Source organism: Dasypus novemcinctus, chromosome 10 (genome assembly GCF_030445035.2).
Source record: "Dasypus novemcinctus isolate mDasNov1 chromosome 10, mDasNov1.1.hap2, whole genome shotgun sequence".
NCBI classification, from domain to species: Eukaryota; Metazoa; Chordata; class Mammalia; order Cingulata; family Dasypodidae; genus Dasypus; species Dasypus novemcinctus.
Window position 1 is genome coordinate 64,454,727 of NC_080682.1, and position 14,515 is coordinate 64,469,241.

At 34.5% G+C, this 14,515-nt stretch overlaps 1 protein-coding gene across 2 annotated transcripts in view; it reads left to right on the plus strand.

Moving 5' to 3' along the window:
* The window catches only part of KIF18A (kinesin family member 18A), a 116,636-nt gene that overhangs the window by 60,129 nt on the left and 41,992 nt on the right, over positions 1-14,515 (plus strand). For both annotated transcript variants that reach the window (XM_058305614.1, XM_058305615.1), the window contains exons 7-10: positions 1,208-1,384; positions 5,912-5,986; positions 6,222-6,334; positions 10,586-10,748. In XM_058305614.1, coding sequence (XP_058161597.1) covers positions 1,208-1,384; positions 5,912-5,986; positions 6,222-6,334; positions 10,586-10,748 — 528 coding nt within the window. The remainder of the gene's footprint in view (positions 1-1,207; positions 1,385-5,911; positions 5,987-6,221; positions 6,335-10,585; positions 10,749-14,515) is intronic.

The window sequence follows — 14,515 nt, forward strand, 5'->3', positions numbered from 1 at the left end:
TTTTCTGTGTCTTTTTGCTGCGTCTTGTTTCTTTGTCCGCTTCTGTTGTCGTCAGCGGCACGGTCTTCGGCAGGCTGCTCCCTCCTTCGCGCTGGGCGGCTCTCCTTATGGGTACACTCCTTGCGCGTGGGGCTCCCCTACGCTGGGGACACCCCTGTGTAGCACGGCACTCCTTGCGCGCATCAGCACTGCGCACGGGCCAGCTCCACACGGGTCAAGGAGGCCCGGGGCTTGAACCGCGGACCTCCCATGTGGCAGACGGACGCCCTAACCACTGGGCCAAAGTCCATTTCCCCACCTTCCATTCTTTTTAGGGAAGACTGCTATAATGGATAGCATAGTACTATTGGGAGTCAGGGGACCTAATGCCTTCTCCTAGCTCTGTGAATTATTTCTGTGACCTGAGGCAAGTGATTTCACTTTTTTTCTCTCTCTTTTTTTTTCTGCTTTTGTAATATGGAAGGTTTATATTGGATAATCTAAGGTTGCCTTTAGCTTAGCATTATAATGGTCTTAGTTTTATATACAGGTTGTACTTTTTGGAAGATGTGTTTGTTAAAGTCAAAGCTATATCTTTTAAGTAAAATAAAACCTGAAAAATATAAGTTGTAAGAGAACTATGTTGTGGTTTCAAGTGAAGTATCTATAATACTGTAATTATAATTTATTTTGTATCTATTTATGGTGCTTATGTAATGAGAGAAGTAGCTCTATGCCATGGAGAATTTTTATTCCTCTAGTATATTTGTATGGGGCACATGCACTTTTTTTTTTTTACTTTTGTATTTTAATTCCTTTCAAAAGATGAATGGAAAAAAATTTTTAGATAATTTTTGTTTTGATTAGTTTTAGATTCACAGGAAAGTTGTAAAGATAGTGCAGAAAGTTTCCCATATGTCCCATATCCAGTTTACCCTATTATTAAAATCTCACATTAGTATGGTATATTTATCACAACAAACCAACCAATATTAATACATTATTGTTAAATAAAGTCCATACTTATTCAAATAGAGATGTAATTTTTTAAAAAGAGGATATTTGTTCTATCTTTTCACTCAAGTCCTATAAGGTCCGTTATTTTGATTACCAGTTATATCATAAATATGGGCAAAGTTGGGCAGTGCTTAAATTCTTATAGTGAAGTGGTAACAGTTTGCATTTAAATGTGGAGAGTGACTTATGAATTCTTTTTTTGTTCTTTCAGAGAAAGAATCTGCATATTCCTTACAGAAATAGTAAGCTCACTCGCTTGTTAAAGGATTCTCTTGGAGGAAACTGTCAAACTATAATGATAGCTGCTGTTAGTCCTTCCTCTGTTTTCTATGATGACACATACAACACTCTTAAGTATGCTAATCGTGCAAAGGACATTAAATCTTCTGTAAGTATGTTTACTCTGCCTTTGTTGTCAAGGTATTAGGTGCATATTACTTTAATAATTCTAGTAAAATAATTAATTAGGGTTTCATCTCTACTAATAAGTTAGGAAATTGAGAGTTAGAAATGTCTTTACTAACATGGCTAATTGAATATTAACTTATATAAACCAGTAAGTATATTGGTTACAGGTATAAAAATTACTAGTATTGAGTCTTTTATAGAATGTTTTAGTGCCTTTCTTGCCAACTTCTTTCACGTCATGTCACACACTTGATATTTAGACAACATCCGAGAGTAATCAGTCAAGATTTTGACTGCCATAGACTTTCCTGAGGGATCAATTTCTCAAAATACCTGTAGCACATTTTTTTTTCGTCAGAACAAACATACATAACATCATACAGGGCTCTCATACCTCACCTTAATGCCAATTCTTTGCATTGTTGTTAAACATTTTTAACTAATGATTAAAAAGCATCCTTAAAATATTACTATTAACCAAAGTATTTTTCCCCCAACTCACCCTATTATTACTACTTTTATATCATTTATACGTGAACATACATAAACAATAACTATATAGTAAAAGTTGTGAACTTACTAAGCAAACATGCATAAATCATACAGGAGTCCCATACATCAACCCTCCACCAATTCCTTGCATTGCCATGAGACATTTGTTACAAATTATGAAAGAATATTGTCCAAAACATACTACTAATTTAAGTCCTTATATTACATTTAGTGTATTTTTCCCCCAACCTACCCTAGTATTTTTTAAATATATTTTTATGACAGAAGCTGTAAACTTACAAAACAATCATGCACATGTGCAGAATTCCCAAATAACACCCCCTATCAATACACCACACTGTGGTGGAATATTTGTTCATACATTATGAGATAACATCCGATTATTAACAGGTCCATAGTGTACATTTGACACATATTTTCCATACTCCCCCATTATCAATATATTACATCTCTGACATAGATGCAAGAATATTCCATTATTATTACCACAGTCCATAGGTCACTCCAGTTGTATTTTTCCCATGTTTCTCCACATTCCCACCAATGACAATTCTCATCCACCTTTGGGTTTACTGTGCTTTTCAGTCCCTAGATTATTCTCTAGTATTCTGTCAGTTGACTTTTACATCTCTAGACTACCATTTTCAGCCACATCCCCATTTATAAACCAGCTGTTACTCTAATGTATTACCAACAACTCTGTACATTTCTACACTTTTACAGTAAAGCTAATTAAAACTTCTTCATATGTTACACATCAATAATCCATATCAGGTCTTCCCTTATCTCCTTCAAGAATCCACCACCTACCACCAGGGCTTGAAGATATTTTCCTACAATTTCTTCTAGAAGCTTTATGGTTCTTGCTGTTATATTTAGGTTTTTTAATCATTTTGAGTTAACTTTTGTGTTAGGTGTGAGATAGGGGTCTTCTTTCCTTCTTTTGACTATGGATATCCAGTTCTCTCAGCACCATTTGTTAAAGGACTGTTCTGCGTGAGCTGAGTGGGTTTGACAGGCTAGTCAAAAATCATTTGACCATTCATGTGAGGGTCTGTTACTGAGCCATCAGTTCAGTTCCATTAGTCTATGTGTTTGTCTTTATGTCTGTACCATGCCATTTTAACCACTGTAGCTATGTAATATGATTTAAATTCCAGAAGTGAGAGTCCTCCAACTTCACTTTTCCTTTTTAAGATGTTTCTGGCTATTTGGGACCTCTTACCCTTCCAGATAAACTTGATAATTATGTTTTCCATTTATTTAAAAAATGCTGGTGGAATTTTTATCAGAAGTGCATTGAATCTATACATCAATTTGAGTAGAATTGACATCTTCCAAACCATGAGCATGGAATGGTCTTCCAATTACTTAGGCCTTTTTTTATTTCTTTTAACAATAAGTTGTAGTTTTCTGAATACAAGTACTTTACATCATTGGTTAAGTTTATTCCTGAATATTTGGGTTTTATCTGTTATATTTTATTTTCACCACTCTTTTGAGTCTTTTAGTTACTTTTATTGGTATATTATTCATTGCTGTGCTCTCTTCCAGGCGTCTGTCTCCTGTCTTTTCTTTTCAGGCTGTAGCACACTCTTTAGTATTTCCTGCAAAGCCAGTTTCTTGGTTACAAACTCTCTCAGTTTCTGTTTATCTGTGAATATTTTAAACTCACCCTCATTTTTCAAAGACATTCTTGCCGGATATTAGATTCTTGGCTGGAAGTTTTTCTCTTGCAGTATCTTAATTATATCATATCACTGTCCTCTTACCTCCATGGTTTCTGGTGAAAAATCACTTAATCTTGTTGGGTATCTCTTATATGTTATATATTGCTTTTCTCTTGCTGTTCTCAGAATTCTCTCTTTGTCTTTGGCATTTGACATTCTGATTAGTATGTGCCTCGGCGTTTGTCTGTTCAGATTTTTTTGGATGGGAGTACCTTGTGTTTCTTGGACATGGATATCTATGTCCTTCATAGAGTTGGGAAATTTTCTACCATTATTTCTTCAAATATTCCTTCTGCCCTTTCCCTTCTCTTCTCCTTCTGTAGTACCCATGACACGTATGTTTGCCCATTTCTTGCTTTTATTTAGTCCCTCAGACCTTATTCGATTTTTTTCCATTCTTTTCTTCATCTGTTCTTTTGTATGTTCACTTTTAGAGGTCATGTCTTCAAGCTCACCAGTCCTTTCTTCTGCCTTCTCAAATCTGCTATTATATGATTACAGTGTATTTTTTTATTTCATTTATTTTGCCTTTCATTCCCATAAGGTCTACTATTTTTCTATGTGTGCTTTTAAATTCTTCTTTGTGCTCATCCAATGTCTTCTTAATATCCTTAATCTCTACTAATCAGTAGCTGAAGTTGGTGCCCAACCATCTTTCTCCCCCATTTTTGGGAAGTGGAGCTTCCAATCCCAGCTGCGGAGTAACTCCTGAGGCTGCTTGTGCCTCCAGTGGAGGATGGGTACCAGCCTCCAGGGTGTGGGGTACTCTACTTATAAATCTTCTTGGCAGATGGGCAGTCTCCTTATATTCTTTCAAAGATGTTGCTGGATGTTCTTCTGGTCTCCTGGAGCCCCTAAACAGGTGCTTTAAACAGCTCTGGGTGATTACTAACTGCCCTGGAGTAGAAGCTGATCTAGGAGCTCCTTACTCTGCTGCCATCTTGCTGGTTGTCCCCTATAGCACATTTTTAATAGCAAAGGAAATAATTCTGCTCTAGCCCATCCTCATCACTTTCTACCTGTATAATCTTGGACGTGTTAGTTCATCTCTTTAAATCTTGTTATTTCATCTGTAAAACTGGTATAATTTTTGACTTGCAGAATAGCAATAAAGACCAAATGAAAAAGCTTATGAATTATGAGAAGCAATACCTGGCACAAGAAATTATTTTCTTTGGGGATATTTTTAATGTTTATAAAGTAAATAGTCTTTTCTAAATAATTTATTTCTTCATTCATGATGTTGGTATAATGAATCTCTATTTAGATATACTGATGATTGGTTAATTTCAGTGTTTTTGCCAAAAGTTTGAGGTACTTGAAAAATATGTAAGTCAAAATGTGATGCGTGTTTAAAATCACAGTCTCTCAGGATTGGAAGGGACCTAGAGATGAACTGGTATGATGATTTCTCTTCCCCCTTACCCCTCTGCTATTCCCTTTATTTATTTATTTATTTATTTTAAAAGGAGGTACTGGTGGCTGAACCCAGGACCTTGTACATGGGATGCAGGCGCCCAACCACTGAGCTATACCCACTCCCCTGCTATTCCCTTTAAATATCTGAAATGAGCAAATTATTGTCATCCTTAAAGCAGTTTATATATTGAATTGGGAAAGGTCATACTATAAGGGGGTACGAAAGCCTTGTAATCGTTATACTAACCATTCAGGAAAGTACTTTTTTTAAATTGTCTTTTATCAGGAAAGCACTTTTAAGTCCACTTTGCAATTGAAGAAGCCAAATGCTCAGAGACTTTTGAGTGCTTTTTTCTAAGTCACTTAAGTGAAAACTAGACAGGCCTCTAAACCAAGTATTTGGACTTTTATGTTTAATATTTTCTCCATTATTCCATAGATGCCAAAAGACACATACTATTATAAAAAGGGTAAAATTTATAGTAAACCTAGTGAAACTCAGTAAAAACTAGTTGTAAATAGATTGGGCATAAACTTACCTCTGAATTTCTTAGAATTCAAACATAAAAGAAAATGATCAATTTATATTACATTCTGAATGAATGCTTCTCAAACACTTAAAAGTAACTTTTCTCAAGTAGGACAGCACTTTTTTTATTATTTCACTTATATTTTAACACATTCAGCATAGACTCTTGTCATAGATATTAAACAAGAGCATCATATTGATCACGATTGTCACAAATTCTAAATTTGTGGAAACTGAATTAGTGAATTTTGCTCATGTGTATAATGATGAGATTATTATTTCTGCATATGCAATCATCATTTCTATCTTTTAACAGTTGAAGAGCAATGTTCTTAGCTTGGACAACCATATAACTCAATATGTAAAAATCTGTAATGAACAGAAGAAAGAGGTATGTCTATTCCTACTTCATAAACATTGTATATGCTAATTTCTTTCAATTATTCATTCATAGGACTCTGCAATCCTACTTGGCTAAAAATTTGACATTTTCCTATTATAACTGAAATCTCATTTATTCAGTTATTTTTCATAGCTAAAATTTTCCAGTGCTTTTAGCATGATGGTCATATATAATGGAGACAGATAACTTGTTTTGTGTTTTAACTACTTTTTCTGTCTACTAGATATTAATGTTAAAAGAAAAACTGAAAGCCTATGAAGAAAAGAAACCCTTTCCTGATGAAAACAACAAAACAAAGTTAATGATTTCAAGCCCTCAGGAAAAAGAAGTTGAAAGGTAAAAATGACATTAAGATATCATTATCATTTTGAGAAATGTATAGTTTTGGGGTTTTTTTAGTTTTGTTTTTAATAAAAACATACATTTCTCAAGTAGATGCGCCGGATACGTAGAAATTTTTTGAACCATACAATATGTCACAGTATATTTAGTCCATGGTAACACAGTCATACAATATTTGTCCTTTTGTGCGTGACTTTATCATACAACGTAATGTCCTTCAGGTTCAAGGAATACATAGTTTTAAAATTTAACCAGATTTTTAATGTCAGTCATCACCATTTGTTGTTTGTGTGCCTTTAATATACATTCCCAACTAAGTTCATTTAATCACTGACTTCCCTTTGAATTGCAGATTTTGGAGGACACATGATTTTAGTCATGATTATCAGATATTGAGGTAAAGCTAGTTACAGTCATTTCTCATTATTTGCAGTGGTTATGGTCTATAATTTGCCATAGACACTGAAGGAATATTGAGCCATTGATCCTAGATGAAATACAAACAACGTTTTTGTCAACTGATTAATATGCTACCTTGCTATATAAGTATTTCTGTTTAAGAACACCTCATTTAATATATATTGTTGATTTATTAATATTGAACTCATGGCTTACAATACTATAACTCATGCCTGAACAAAGCTTATCTAAAACATGTATTTTCTCTGTAAAGCACATAAATGCTTTATATGTTGTTTATGAGGTTAGTTGATTTCCAGTATGCCCATATTTTTCTTTTCTGACATTTTATTTGTATAGTTCATGTAAATCTGATGTATTCTTTATTGACTATGTATAACTTTAGTAATCTACTTACTGAATTTAAATGATTATTTGCATATGTATTTCTGTTATAAATTTATACAGGATTTTGATAGTTCCCACTAAGCTTCTTAGCAAATAAATAAAAAAGAAAGCAGTTAATAATATAGTACTCAAAAATGCTTTTCCCCCAGAGAACTAAAACATTTTCTCAAATTGTCCCATTAGGACACTATTTCAAGAGATAAGAATATTTGAATCATTCTGGGAAGACAGGAAAGGATTCCTCAACTAAACTTGTTTTTAAATTACTACTTTCTGAAGGAATTTACAAAGTGCACCAGCATATTAAAGGCTCTAAAAGTCCTGTAGTAAATGAATCTCGTCAACTTTGATTAAAGTTGAATAAAGTAAACTTATTTAAAATCCCCAAAGCCAATTTTCTATAATCACAGGGATGAGAAGTTAACTACATCATAAACCAATGATTTTTCACACAGTTTTGGACCACTAGTTTGTAGAGGGTCTTGAGGTTTGTAATGGAGACAGGAAGAGTAGTCAACAATGTCTTACACCTCGTTTCAGACAGAAAAACTTTTTTTTTTATTGTGTTTTTATATTGAGGTTTTATATAAAAAATTCTTATTTGGAAAAAAGAATATAATTTTTTTCCTGCCTTAAGTGACCCTAGATGCTAAGATAAGTATTTTTAGCAATAACAATACTTTATTTTTTGTATATGACTTTGATGTTTTTGATGATTTTTTTTTTTTTTAAGATTTATTCATTTATTTCTCTCCCCTTCCTCCCCCCTCCCCCTTTGTCTATTCTCTGGGTCTATTTGCTGAGTTTTCTTTGTCCACTTCTATTGTTTCAGCGGCACAGGAATCTGTGTTTCTTTTTGTTGTGTCATCTTGTTGTGTTACCTCTCTGTGTGTGCAGCACCATTCTTGGGCAGACAGCACTTTCTTTCGCGCTGGGCAGCTCTCCTTATGGGGCGTACTCCTTGTGCGTGGGGCTCCCCTGCACGGGGGACACCCCTGTGTGGCAGGGCACTCCTTGCGCCCATCAGCACTGTGCATGGGCCAGCTGCACACGGGTCAAGGGAGGCCTGGGGTTTGAACCGCGGACCTCCCATGTGGTAGACGTACACCCTAACCACTGGACCAAGTCCACTTCCCTTGATGATTTCTTAAACCTACATTAATCTCATCTAATTACTGAGCAACCCATTGAAATAGCATAAAGAGGTATTTATACTTTGACTTACTGATTAAGACAAGAAAGATAAATCACTTTTCTCAAATTATAATCTTTTACTCCCGTGCTATGATGTAAGTTTACAAACATCATAAATACTTATACCAGGTATTTGTCTCTTGTCAAAAGCAATGGAACAGTTTTTCATTTAGCCTGAGGTGGATAATATATCGATATTTTACATGAGCTGTGTTTATACTGGAGATTTTTCTCAAGTTTTCGGATCTGTTAATCCCTCTAAGAATGCATTTTCAACATAAAATTATGTTATTAGTCTTATGATGCTTTTCTTATATCCCACCAATTTTATAATGTCTTTTGAAAAATAATAAGTAAAAATCCTTCCCTATATTCATTTAGACTCATCAAAGAAAGTTTTAAAATATATTACTTGTTTATTATTGTTTTCAGTATAACTTCAATTTGTTAAAGTGAAACATAGGATTGGGTTTTTTTCTTCCTTTTTCTTTTTTCTGTTAGGAGGTATCAGGTATTGAACCCAGGACCTCGTATGTGGGAAGCAAGCACTCCACCACTCTGCTCCCCAATGGGTTTTTTTATTTGTTTGTTTGCTTTATTTTTAGGAGGTACTGGGGATTGAACCCAGAACATTGTACATGGGAAGCAGACACTAACCACTTGAGCTATATCTACTCCCCAGGATTGGTCTTTATCCATTCAGATATCTCTGTTAATGCAAGTTTCTTGACAAGTAAAGAAGTTACCACTACTTAAATTTGGATCATTGATTGCACAAAATGGAATTGCTCAGAACTACTTAACTGGGTCAACTTTTATCAATTAAAAGTTTACAGGTTATTAAACTTTTCTAGAGTTGATGGCTTTAAATTTTCAATCCTCTCTTCTGGTGAAATGATTCAGTTAAGAGAAAGCATTTATTTAGATATTTTTCACATTTCAACCTTACCTTTAGCCAACAATTAAAAGCTTTGAGTTTTAGTTTTTGGCAACATGTTAATATTACTTGTATTTATAAAGAATATGATAAAATCGTATACACCATATAACCTTTGTCATTTTCCCTTAAAAGTAACTGGCTCATAAAAAATACATATATATTTCTTTTTCTCATATCAATCATAGTACTGCTACATGAGACTTTTAAATGCCATGAATTTTAAAAGTGTCTGAAAGATTAAACAGATAAAAAAAGAAAAGATAGTATTTTCTATTTGTCAAAGCTATTTGGATAGATAATATGCAAAAGGAAGTCATGAAAAGACAACATGGTTCGTTATACAGAGTAATTCTAGAACAAGTCTGGACCACAAAATTAGGAAGTTCACAAATATTTAACTATGTCCTTGATTAAAATGTTACAAAGAAACTAAGAAATTATCTTTGAGCATAATCTAAAGATAACATCAATTCACTTACTGTCATTAACATTGATGTAATCCAATACAATGAAATTGCAATGTCCAAACATACTTTTATGAAATATTTATAAGTTTGGCAAAATGCGGTAAAGTCAACGTGTTGTGGCATATATTCATTCCCAACAGAGTTTGTTTAAGAACTACTGATGTAAATTGGTAGTGTTTTTATGACTGATCCTTACAAATGTATCTAAAATTCTTGCTAAAGAGCATTTATTTTTAAATGCATATACTTTGTTGCAATTTTAAAGTTTTCACTACTAACTTTTCCTTTGAGATTTTTGTATATATGACTGTTATTATAGCTCAGAGTGACTTAAAAGCACAATGTCAACTGACTTTTATGCTGGGCTGTAGGTAGTCCTAACAGTGTGGTGTTTTTTTCACGATAGCAAATTCTGAAGTGAAAACTGGTGATCTCTCTTTCCCTAGGGCGCCTTAGAGGCACCAAATACTGCTTATTTCTTCATAGTGAGCCAGCATCAGAAAACACAATGCTTTGTAGCTAACTGGAACTTGTAAATTTGGATAGTACATATCGTGGTCAACATCCTTTTCCCAAAGACTTAAAATATCTTTGATAAGCAGTTAAATTTCATGTAGACAAAGTAGGAGATGAGAAACTAACCTGGTAAAAATAAAATGTAATAATTTTTCTAAATATTTTTGTAGTTTAAATAAGGAAACAGTCACTATGGCCCACCAGCTTTTTCTCATTGTCAGACTCTATGAGTAGTGCATATTCTTTTCTTTTGCATTTAAGTAAACTTTGTATAATTTACTACAAAATTAGTGAGAGTCTATAATGTTTTATTTTTGTTAGGTATCAAGAAATTCTGAACTGCCTGTTCCAGAACCGAGAAGAAATCAGGCAAGAATATCTGAAGTTGGAAATGTTACTTAAAGAAAATGAACTTAAAACTTTCTATCAACAGCAGTGCCATAAGCAAATAGAAATGATGTGTTCTGAAGACAAAGTGGAGAAGGTATTAATCAATTTTATAATTAAACTTTAGAGAATTTAAAAACATAGAGGCTTCTAATTCTAGAAATGTGATAGGCAAGGTTACTTATCAGCCAATTTCTATGGACATCTGGACATTCTGGAGGAAATGTAGCAAACATGATTTTTAAACGTTAAATACAGAAGAAAGAAGTTAAATTCCTAAGTGTCAAAAACAAAAAATATTGTTACCATTACTTCTGTGAAAATTTGTTAAACTCATTCATATGAAATACTTGGGTTTTAACACACTCAGAAAGTGAGGTCCTCAGTGGTAGCAATTCACCCCAGATGCAGGCAATAATTTACAGCATAGACCAATGAAGATTTTATCCAGGGGAAGGGTATTTTATCACTCACATTGTTTGAAATTGCCTGGGTTGTAGTACTAATAAAAAGCAGAACAACTTTTAGTCAGCTTTTTTATTGTTTTTAAATTATTTTACATACTGTACTCCCCCACCCTCAGCACACTCCATTACCCTGACCTTGATGTATACCACTACTTGGGTATGGGACCCAAGGGAAACAGGAAGTTAGAAATGAAAGCTGGGACCCTCAAAGGTTTGTAACTTTCATAATGGGACATACTAGGAAAAGAAAATCTTGCCAACCAGCAAAGGAAGACAACAAGGAACCACATAATAATAAAGCATGTTTTCCATATTGAGAGTTATTTACAGTAGAGCAGAGAAGATAGGTCAGATTGTAGAAAATTTGGTTGCCAGGAATTTAGAATCTATTTTTTGTAGATTTTTGTAGTCAAAACACATTGGAGAGTTTATGTAGCTCAAGCGAGTAAGTGCCTGCTTCCCACATAGAAGGTCCTGAGTCTGGTTCCCATGCCTTCTAAAACAAAAACAAACAACAAACAAACAAAAAAACCAGCTCAGGGTAACCAATTTGGGATTTGGCTCAGTGGTTGAGCACCAGCTTCCTACTTACAAGATCCTGGGTTCAATACCCGGGCCCAGTACCTTAAAAAAAAACTACACACACACAGTTTTTGAAACCTTTGAATCCAAGTACCTTTTTTTTTTTTTTGAATATTTGAACTTGTTATTTAGTTATGTTAATACATTTCGTTTATTTAATCCCAAACTAATTGAGATAATTGTTATTTTACTATTTCTTAGTTCCCAATTGAATTTCAAATGTGAGTGCCTAGAAGGATTACGACTTGGAACAGTGGAATGGTTTTGACAAATGTCTTGAATTTCTTTGTTTCCATCTTTATTCTTTTGCTTAACAGCCTTTTTATTTTTATTTTCTTATTCACTTGCCTTTTTCAATTCATACGTCCCCAGTTCTTAGAACCATTCTTATGAAGATGCGTGAGCAATGGAGATAAAAATTCTAAAATTTATTAGTTGTGAACTATTAACTAATAGGAAGACATACAGGGACTGACTTTTTTTTTTGCTCAGAAATGTCAAGCTCTAGACATACTGAACTGCTTTCAAAGGCAAAGAATTTTATAACTGTCTTCAACCTCCTCCAAAAGGTGTTTACAATCAGAAATGCTAAAAGGGTCTTATAAATTGATCCAGCCATAAAATAGTCCTCCTAGAGTATGGACTGTAAGATTAGTATTAAATTTAATTTCATGGGTAATTTTTTGACTACATAAAGATAATCCTTATAATTCCAAAATTATTCCTAATGAAATAATCTTTGCTGTGTTAGCAGTTCTTTGGTACAAAGAAATAGTAACACCTAAGGTTTTAGAATTATGTATTTGCTCGCTCTCAAAACATTTGCATTGTTCTGGGGAGTTTGTTGAATACATAAAGCTGTCTATTTTTTTTTTACAATCAGCACAAATATAAACTCAATAATTTAAGCATTAACTTGCCTTTCCCTACCCCACCATAGACCCTGATAACCTATATTCTAGATTCTGACTCTATGAGTTTGCTTATTCTAATTATTTTATATCTATGAGATCATAAAATATTTACCCTTCTGTGTCAGTCTTATTACACTCAACATGTTGTCTTCAAGAGGTCCATGTTGTCACATGTATCAGAACTTCATTCTTTTTTACGGGTGAATAATATTCCATTGTCTGGCTATAAAATATATCACATTTATCCATTGATAGACACTTGGTTTGCTTCCATCTTTTGGCAATTTAAATAATGCTGCTATGAACATCAGTCCAAAAATACCAGTTTGACTTACTGCTTTCAGTTCTTTGAGGGATTTACCTACAAGTGGGATTGCTGCATCATATGATAATTATGTACTTAACTTTCTGTGGAACTACCAACTGTCTTCCACAACATCTGCATCTTTAACATTCCCACAGACAATGAATTCTCTACATCTTCTCCAACAGTTATAATTTTCTGTTGTTTAATAGTAGCCATTCTAGTGGGTGTGAAGTGTTATTTTGTGATTTTGTGTTGCATTTCCTTAAAGGCTAATGGTGTTGAGCCTGTTTTTGTGTGCTTTTGGGCCGTTTGTATATTGTTTTAGTTTGCTGTGCCACTAAAAGCAGAATCAGGCAGCAGACTTGGCCCAGTGGTTAGGGCGTCCGTCTACCACATGGAAGATCTGCGGTTCAAAACCCGGGCCTCCTTGACCCTTGTGGAGCTGGCCCATGCGCATTGCTGATGCTCGCAAGGAGTGCCTTGCCATGCAGGGGTGTCCCCGTGTAGGGGAGTCCCACGCACAAGGAGTGCACCCCGCAAGGAGTTCACCCCGTAAGGAGAGCCGCCCAGCGCCAAAGAAAGTGCAGCCTGCCTAAGAATGGCACTGCCCACACGGAGAAATGACACAACAAGATGACGCAGCAAAAAGAAACACAGATTCCTGTGTTGCTGACAACAACAGAAGCGAACAAAGAAGACGCAGCAAATAGACACAGAGAACAGACAACCGGGGTGGGGGGAAAGGGGAGAGAAATAAATAAATAAATCTTTAAAAATATATATATATCATAAAATGGGTTGGTTTTAACAGTGGGAGTTTATTAACTTACAAGCTTAAAACTTCAAGGCTGAGAAAAATGCCCCAAATCAATGCATCATCAGGCAATGCTTTCTTCCAGAAGACAATTGGTGGTGATCCTGGACTCTTGTCACATAGCAAGGCACATGGTGGTGTCTCATGGTCTTTCCCTTTCTTTCAGGGTTCTGTTGCTTTCAGCTTCTTGCTTCTGTGGCTCGTTTTCTCTCTCTCTCTCCACCCCCCCCCCCCCCCACACCACATGTATTTTTGGAGAAATGTCTATTTGAGTTTTTTGCCCATTTTTAAATTTGGCTGTTTGTTTTCTTATTGTTTAGTTTTAAGAATTTTTTATATATTCTAGATATTAAACTCTTACCAGGTATGTGGTTTACAAATATTTTCTCCCATTAAGTAAAAGTCATCTTTTCACTTTTATGATAAAGTGCTTTGAGACTGAAAAGTTTTAATTTTTTTTGACATCCCATTAATCTATTATTTAATTTTTTCATTTATGCTTAAAATGTAAATGTTGAGCAACCATTGCCTGAAGCTTCTCTACATTTTCTTCAGTGAGGTTATAGTGCTGGTTCTTTTATTTGGGTTTTTGATCTATCTTGAGATTTTTTTTGTATCTGGTGTGAGATAGGGATCCCTCCTCATTCTTTTATATATGAATATCTGGTTTTCCCAGTACCATTTGTTGATGAGACTCTTCTTTCCCAATTGATTGGACTGGACTTGGCAGCCTTGTTGATAATGAATTAACCATAGATGTGAGAGTCTATTTCTGATCTC